Raw genomic sequence first — 9,100 nt, 5'->3', positions numbered from 1 at the left:
CACAGGATGTCACACACTTATGCAACTTCTTCAGACTGAAATCCAGTGTGGTTGGTTTGTATATGCTCTGAAGGTTAGGTCCAGCTGCAGGACGTCTGTCTCTCTCTACTGTTTTTAAGAAATCCATGTGGATACATTTTAATGAGGCACTGGCATGGCATCATGTTATTCAATGTGTGCCAAATATTGCGAGCAGTGTGAAATTAACAGATTTCATATTTTTGAGGTGTGTAGAAACTGGTATTAAATATTCTGTCTCTAACAGGTCTGTCTCTCTCTAACAGGTCTGTCTCTCTCTAACAGGTCTGTCTCTCTCTAACAGGTCTGTCTCTCTCTAACAGGTCTGTCTCTAACAGGTCTGTCTCTCTCTAACAGGTCTGTCTCTCTCTAACAGGTCTGTCTCTCTCTAACAGGTCTGTCTCTCTCTAACAGGTCTGTCTCTCTCTAACAGGTCTGTCTCTCTCTAACAGGTCTCTCTCTCTCTTACAGGTCTCTCTCTCTCTTACAGGTCTGTCTCTCTCTAACAGGTCTGTCTCTCTCTTACAGGTCTGTCTCCCTCTAACAGGTCTCTCTCTCTCTAACAGGTCTCTCTCTAACAGGTCTCTCTCTAACAGGTCTCTCTCTAACAGGTCTCTCTCTAACAGGTCTCTCTCTCTAACAGGTCTGTCTCTCTAAAACAGGTCTGTCTCTAAAACAGGTCTGTCTCTCTAACAGGTCTGTCTCTCTAACAGGTCTGTCTCTCTAACAGGTCTGTCTCTCTAACAGGTCTGTCTCTCTAACAGGTCTGTCTCTCTAACAGGTCCGTCTCTCTAACAGGTCTCTCTCTCTAACAGGTCTCTCTCTAACAGGTCTCTCTCTAACAGGTCTCTCTCTAACAGGTCTGTCTCTCTCTAACAGGTCTGTCTCTCTCTAACAGGTCTGTCTCTCTCTAACAGGTCTGTCTCTCTCTAACAGGTCTGTCTCTCTCTAACAGGTCTGTCTCTAACAGGTCTGTCTCTCTCTAACAGGTCTGTCTCTCTCTTACAGGTCTGTCTCTCTCTAACAGGTCTCTCTCTCTCTAACAGGTCTCTCTCTAACAGGTCTCTCTCTAACAGGTCTGTCTCTCTCTAACAGGTCTGTCTCTCTCTAACAGGTCTCTCTCTAACAGGTCTCTCTCTAACAGGTCTCTCTCTCTAACAGGTCTCTCTCTCTAACAGGTCTCTCTCTAACAGGTCTCTAACAGGTCTCTCTCTTACAGGTCTTACTCTCTCTTACAGGTCTGTCTCTCTCTTACAGGTCTGTCTCTCTCTTACAGGTCTGTCTCTATCTAACAGGTCTGTCTCTAACAGGTCTCTCTCTCTCTAACAGGTCTGTCTCTCTCTAACAGGTCTCTCTCTCTCTAACAGGTCTGTCTCTCTCTAACAGGTCTCTCTCTCTAACAGGTCTGTCTCTCTAACAGGTCTGTCTCTCTAACAGGTCTGTCTCTCTCTAACAGGTCTCTCTCTAACAGGTCTCTCTCTAACAGGTCTCTCTCTCTCTCTAACAGGTCTCTCTCTAACAGGTCTCTAACAGGTCTCTAACAGGTCTCTAACAGGTCTCTCTCTTACAGGTCTGTCTCTCTCTTACAGGTCTGTCTCTCTCTTACAGGTCTGTCTCTCTCTAACAGGTCTGTCTCTCTCTAACAGGTCTGTCTCTCTCTAACAGGTCTCTCTCTAACAGGTCTCTCTCTCTAACAGGTCTCTAACAGGTCTCTCTCTCTCTAACAGGTCTCTCTCTAACAGGTCTCTCTCTCTCTAACAGGTCTGTCTCTCTCTAACAGGTCTGTCTCTCTCTAACAGGTCTGTCTCTCTCTAACAGGTCTCTCTCTAACAGGTCTCTCTCTCTAACAGGTCTCTCTCTCTAACAGGTCTCTCTCTCTAACAGGTCTCTCTCTCTAACAGGTCTGTCTGTCTAACAGGTCTGTCTGTCTAACAGGTCTGTCTCTCTAACAGGTCTGTCTCTCTCTAGCAGGTCTGTCTCTCTAGCAGGTCTGTCTCTCTAACAGGTCTGTCTCTCTCTAACAGGTCTCTCTCTCTCTAACAGGTCTGTCTCTCTCTAACAGGTCTCTCTCTCTCTAACAGGTCTGTCTCTCTCTAACAGGTCTGTCTCTCTCTAACAGGTCTGTCTCTCTCTAACAGGTCTGTCTCTCTCTAACAGGTCTGTCTCTCTCTAACATGGATGGATATGTGTGAGTTTGTTTGTGTATTAGCTCTGACTAGTTCCTTCTCCAGACTATGTCTCTTGTCTCTCTCTGTCCGTCCCGTTGACATGTCCGGTCCTGAATTAACTGTGTATTGGCCTCTAGAAGGCAGCTTTGCCTGGTTCGCCCATTATTCACAGTTAGCCTTCCATTTCATTAACAATTTTACCTGTGTTACCTATGTACCTAACAGTTTTACCTGTGTTTTACCTGTGTTACCTATGTACCTAACAGTTTTACCTGTGTTACCTATGTACCTAACAGTTTTACCTGTGTTACCTATGTACCTAACAGTTTTACCTGTGTTACCTATGTACCTAACAGTTTTACCTGTGTTACCTATGTACCTAACAGTTTTACCTGTGTTACCTATGCACCTAACAGTTTTACCTGTGTTTTACCTGTGTTACCTATGCACCTAACAGTTTTACCTGTGTTTTACCTGTGTTACCTATGTACCTAACAGTTTTACCTGTGTTACCTGTGCACCTAACAGTTTTACCTATGTTTTACCTGTGTTACCTATGCACCTAACAGTTTTACCCGTGTTACCTATGTACCTAACGGTTTTACCTGTGTTACCTATGTACCTAACGGTTTTACCTGTGTTTTACCTGTGTTACCTATGTACCTAACGGTTTTACCTGTGTTACCTATGTACCTAACGGTTTTACCTGTGTTACCTATGTACCTAACAGTTTTACCTGTGTTACCTATGTACCTAACAGTTTTACCTGTGTTACCTATGTACCTAACGGTTTTACCTGTGTTACCTATGTACCTAACGGTTTTACCTGTGTTACCTATGCACCTAACAGTTTTACCTGTGTTACCTATGTACCTAACAGTTTTACCTGTGTTACCTATGTACCTAACAGTTTTACCTGTGTTTTACCTGTTACCTATGCACCTAACAGTTTTACCTGTGTTACCTATGTACCTAACAGTTTTACCTGTGTTACCTATGTACCTAACGGTTTTACCTGTGTTACCTATGTACCTAACGGTTTTACCTGTGTTACCTATGTACCTAACGGTTTTACCTGTGTTACCTATGTACCTAACGGTTTTACCTGTGTTTTACCTGTGTTACCTATGTACCTAACAGTTTTACCTGTGTTACCTATGTACCTAACAGTTTTACCTGTGTTACCTATGTACCTAACAGTTTTACCTGTGTTACCTATGTACCTAACAGTTTTACCTGTGTTACCTATGTACCTAACAGTTTTACCTGTGTTACCTATGTACCTAACAGTTTTACCTGTGTTACCTATGCACCTAACAGTTTTACCTGTGTTACCTATGCACCTAACAGTTTTACCTGTGTTACCTATGCACCTAACAGTTTTACCTGTGTTACCTATGTACCTAACAGTTTTACCTGTGTTACCTATGTACCTAACAGTTTTACCTGTGTTACCTATGTACCTAACAGTTTTACCTGTGTTACCTATGCACCTAACAGTTTTACCTGTGTTACCTATGCACCTAACAGTTTTACCTGTGTTACCTATGTACCTAACGGTTTTACCTGTGTTACCTATGTACCTAACAGTTTTACCTGTGTTACCTATGCACCTAACAGTTTTACCTGTGTTAGTGTGTTTACATGTTTTGTGTACCATTGCCATACCTTTTTGTTTATGTGCATCTGCACGTGTGAGTGTGATTATTTCCCCTTGTTGCTCACTCACGCTACGGCCCTGTGTGTGTTTCAGAGTTCCGCTCCCCGTCACACATCAGTGGTTTGAACAGGACCGCGTCTCTGAGCGCTGCAGATCGGACAGAGTCGGTGTCTGTCAGCGGCAGTAGCAGCCAGCTCAACACTCAGTTCCCCTCACCGTCATACACACCCGACTTCTACGTACGAGCTCTCTCAGACCTGCAGTTCGTCAAGGTGAGGAGACCCGGCCATACATTGATACCTCCTGCACTGAGCTTTAATGATTTGTTGAGGAGAGACCATGTGTGTAGGCTTTTGTCCTATCACTACACTACACCACCTTGACACTCTCTCCCTCCTCTCTCTCTCTCTCTCCCCCCTCTCCCCTCTCCTCCCTCTCCTCCCTCTCCTCCCTCTCCTCCCTCTCCTCTCTCTCCTCTCTCCCCTCTCCCCTCTCCCCTCTCCTCCCTCTCCTCCCTCTCCCCTCTCCCCTCTCCCCTCTCCCCTCTCCTCCCTCTCCCCTCTCCCCTCTCCCCTCTCCCCTCTCCCCTCTCCTCCCTCTCCCCTCTCCCCTCTCCCCTCTCCCCTCTCCCCTCTCCTCCCTCTCCTCTCTCTCCACTCTCTCCACTCTCTCCACTCCCTCTCCTCCCTCTCCTCCCTCCTCTCTCCCCTCTCCCCTCTCCTCCCTCTCCCCTCTCCCCTCTCCCCTCTCCTCTCTCTCCTCTCTCTCCACTCTCTCCACTCTCTCCACTCTCTCCACTCCCTCTCCTCCCTCTCCTCCCTCCTCTCTCTCCTATCTTTCTCTCCTATCTTTCTCTCTATTTCTCTCTCCCTCTTTCTTTCTCTCTCCCTCCCTCTTCTCCCTCTCTCTCCCCTCTCCCTCTCTCTCCCCTCTCCCTCTCTCTCCTCTCTCCTCTCTCTCCTTTCTCTCCTTTCTCTCTTTCTTTCTATCTTTCTATCTCTCTCCTCTCTCTCCCTCTTTCTCTCTCTTTCTCTCCCTCTCTTTCTCTCTCCCTCCTCTCTCCCTCCTCTCTTTCTCTCTATCTCCCTCCTCTCTATCTCCCTCTTTCTTTCTTTCTCTCTCTCTCTCTCCCTCCTCTCTATCTCTCTCCCTCCCCTCTCTCTCTCTCCCTCTCTATCTCCCTCTTTCTTTCTCTCCCTCCTCTCTCTTCTCACTCTCCCCTCCCTCTCTTTCTCTCTCTCCTATCTTTCTCGCCTATCTTTCTCTCTATTTCCCTCTCTCCCTCTTTCTTTCTCTCTCCCTCCCTCTTCTCCCTCTCTCCCCTCTCCCTCTCTCTCTCCCTCTCTCCCTCTTTCTCTCCCTCTCTCCCCTTTCTCTCTCGCTCTCTCCCTCTTTCTCGCTCTCCTCTCTTTTTATCTCAATCTCTCTCTATTTCTCTCTATCCCTCACCGTGTCCCTTTATCCTGCCTCTTCCCTCTCTCTCAGATCACACGTGCCCAATACCAGAACGGTCTGATGGCGTCTCGTCTGGATTCCTCCCCCCAGTCACCTGATTGCGGCCACCCCCGTCTGGAGGGTACCCCGCCCCCCGTGGGCACCGCCACCCTCAGCTTCCTAGCTGACGACACCCCCACTCCGGAGAAAAGCCCCCTCCTGGCTGATGAGACCACCTCTCTCCTCAACGAGCAGTACGGCCCTCTCCTGGCTGATGAGACCACCTCTCTCCTCAACGAGCAGAACTCTCTGCCTCACAACCACCACCACAACCCATCAGAGAGCAGCATATGACACACACACTAGTACACACACTTATATATGTGTGTTTACACACACTACCAGGGACTGAGGAGACTGTGTGTGAGCACACACACACACACACACACACACACACACACACACACACACACACACACACACACACACACACACACACACACACACACACACACACACACACACACACACACACACACTGACATTATGCCAAACTGTCTTGAGGAACGACTCTCTTCCCCCATTTTAAAAGTCAACCCTGAGGCTGGTAGTGTGTACAGTGTCAGCTATTCCCCCCTGTACCCCCTCTTCTTCCAGCATGGTCAGCCTTCCCCCCGTACCCCCTCTTCTTCCAGCATGGTCAGCCTTCCCCCTGTACCCCCTCTTCTTTCAGCATGATCAGCTATCCCTCCTGTACCCCCTCTTCTTCCAGCAGGGTCAGCTATCCCCCCTGTACCCCCTCTTCTTCCATCATGGTCAGCCTTCCCCCCGTACCCCCTCTTCTTCCAACATGGTCAGCTATCCCCCCTGTACCCCCTCTTCTTCCAGCATGGTCAGCCTTCCCCCCGTACCCCCTCTTCTTCCAGCATGGTCAGCCTTCCCCCCGTACCCCCTCTTCTTCCAGCAGGGTCAGCTATCCCCCCTGTACCCCCTCTTCTTCCAGCAGGGTCAGCTATCCCCCCTGTACCCCCTCTTCTTCCAGCAGGGTCAGCTATCCCCCCTGTACCCCCTCTTCTTCCAGCAGGGTCAGCTATCCCCCCTGTACCCCATCTTCTTCCAGCAGGGTCAGCTATCCCCCCTGTACCCCCTCTTCTTCCAGCAGGGTCAGCTATCCCCCCTGTACCCCCTCTTCTTCCAGCAGGGTCAGCTATCCCCCCTGTACCCCCTCTTCTTCCAGCAGGGTCAGCTATCCCCCCTGTACCCCATCTTCTTCCAGCAGGGTCAGCTATCCCCCCTGTACCCCCTCTTCTTCCAGCATGGTCAGCCTTCCCCCCGTACCCCCTCTTCTTCCAGCATGGTCAGCCTTCCCCCCATACCCCATCTTCTTCCAGCAGGGTCAGCTATCACCTCTGTACCCCCTCTTTCAGCATGGCACAATGTCATTATTGGTCTGTCTGACTGCATTGTCTGTGTGTTTCTGCAAAGTGAGTTCTGTGTGTGTGTGTGTGTGTGTGTGTGTACTGTAACAGAGTTAGGGACAGAGATCAAAGAAGACGACAGAGATGTCAGAAGCTGTGCTGTTGGAGAGAAGGACTAGGACCATGTGGAGGAAGGGGCAGGGGTATGAGAGAGCAAAGTAGAGCGAGATGGAGCATAGAGATAATGTGACATGGTAGTGGTGTTGGGCTCAATAGGACTGGACTGAGGGAGGTCCCTTATGACCATTCGTTTTCTACACTGACTAAACAAGGGATTTTTTTATATGGATTAACAGTTGTTTTTCTTCTCACTTTTATATAAAAAGTCCATCAGTGTTTCAGATATAGACAGGTCGTAGCTAGTTACAGATGCCTACAGGGAGAGGTGTATGTGTGTGTGTGTGTGTGTGTGTGTGTGTGTGTGTGTGTGTGTGTGTGTGTGTGTGTGTGTGTGTGTGTGTGTGTGTGTGTGTGTGTGTGTGTGTGTGTGTGTGTGTGTGTGTCCTCCCCCTTGCTGTTTCCTGGTCTGCTCTGTCTCCACTGTAAAGCCACACCACTCAGGGAGACTCAAATAAACAGATAGAAGCACCATCAACAGCAACACAACAACATCCACATGTGTAGTAACCCCCAACCATTAATTAACGCCAACTATACAGCTGAAGACAAAGACCAATCAGAACATGTGTAGTAACCCCCAACCATTAATTAACGCCAACTATACAGCTGAAGACAAAGACCAATCAGAACAAAGCATGTCAAAGAGGAAACTAATATATGTTATAAATATGTAATAATACTATATTGAAAAAGAAAATGCTATTTATTAATTCCATGTATGCTGAGAGAGGGGAAAACGTGTCTGTTGGTTTGTATTTGTGGATATTCATGTCAAGGTGTATAGTAGATTAGTGGTCTTTATGAGTTTCCTCAGACTTCTATGGGGAAGGCGTAAATAAAAGACAGCTAGTCTTTTAGCTAGGGGCTTCTCCTTTTCCCCAAAGATGCCAATGGATTCATCAGGGATGGACCACCAGTGTGTGTTGTAAGACAATCAATATGATGATGATGAATGTGGCAGATGTGTAGGGTACGTTACTATAAAGGGGACTGAGAGCCCTTTCCTGCTTTCAGATGGACTGGGGACTGGGGTGAGAGGCCCTTGGTCGAAGATTTTGGGGTGGAAAAACTTAAAGGTTTGTTTCTGTCTGTGTGACCAAGTGGCAATCACATTCGGGAACAGTAACCTAATTAGAAAAATGCCTCCTGTCCTGAGAAAATATACCTTCATATATATATAATTGACTATTTATTTTGCATAAAATTCAAGTTGTATATTTGAGATTTTTTTTTCCGTTGTAAATTTTGTTGTCTGTGTTTTATAATCTAGCGTTTTCATTGAGAATATTGTCATTATCACGATGAGATTCCTTTTAAATGTAGCAGTTGAACGGGGTGGTTGACAGCCAGTCCAGTGCAAAGTGAATCCGTTTTATGCTTTAGTCTCTAGACCCATCTCATCAGTCCTAAATCGTATATTATATTTCCCAGACCTGTCCTGCACATTTGCCCATGTATCGATCTATTGAATAACACTGTGACATTATCATTTTACCAAGTCTATAGTAGTTGTCCAAATTAACAGCATTGTTTTACCAAATAATTAATTCATCTTTCCAATTCATCTTTTATATTAAATGTTTTACACACAAAAAAAAAGCACTGCAGATTCCACAAAAAGGACACAGTCACCAAAGGGATATATTCTCTGTCTAAAGTAATATCTTTGTGCTGGACTGGTATGGGCCGACCCTCCCCTCCTTTAAAACAAGTGTTCACATTGATCATGGAACCAGAACTGGACTGTAACTCTCCTGGAGGGGAATGGTCAAGCACTTTTTTCTACAACTTTATTTTTCATTTTTAATAGTTGGGATGTGGTGTAGTTATGAATCCAAAGGATGGGGAAGAATTCTGTGGAGGAAAAATAAATAAGAATCTCCCTTTAAAAAAAAATTAAATAAAAATTGTATTGATTCAGGGTTAGTATGTTATGTTGAACTGTACGCCTTGTTCAGAGCCAATGTGACTCTGAGTGGTCTAGACAGACACAGGGAATATTAAAAATACCTTCAAATATATGTTTCCCTGTGACATCAATGCATGACTTAAGATTTTTTTGCACACTCGTCATGGATGTAAAAGCATAGGATTGATGTAAACATTGGCAAAAGGGAGTTTCCACCATTGCTAAATCCATGCAAGAGAGTACGCAAGTGCACACTCGTGGAGAATTGGTACATGTCCTACGTGACAATTGGACATAATTAAGTAAGATAGGA

The 9,100-nt window shown here is 46.3% G+C and overlaps 1 protein-coding gene across 2 annotated transcripts in view; it reads left to right on the top strand.

Moving 5' to 3' along the window:
* LOC129826636 (metal transporter CNNM4-like) overlaps window positions 1–8,897 on the top strand; it is a 68,347-nt gene extending 59,450 nt beyond the window's left edge. For both annotated transcript variants that reach the window (XM_055887575.1, XM_055887574.1), the window contains 2 exons: window positions 3,940–4,118; window positions 5,332–8,897. In XM_055887575.1, coding sequence (XP_055743550.1) covers window positions 3,940–4,118; window positions 5,332–5,634 — 482 coding nt within the window. In that variant the 3' untranslated portion in view covers window positions 5,635–8,897. The remainder of the gene's footprint in view (window positions 1–3,939; window positions 4,119–5,331) is intronic.
* The last annotated feature ends 203 nt before the right edge of the window (window positions 8,898–9,100 follow it).

The sequence above is a fragment of the Salvelinus fontinalis genome, chromosome 28 (assembly GCF_029448725.1).
Source record: "Salvelinus fontinalis isolate EN_2023a chromosome 28, ASM2944872v1, whole genome shotgun sequence".
Classification (NCBI taxonomy): domain Eukaryota; kingdom Metazoa; phylum Chordata; class Actinopteri; order Salmoniformes; family Salmonidae; genus Salvelinus; species Salvelinus fontinalis.
This window is presented reverse-complemented; position numbering and strand designations above follow the sequence as displayed.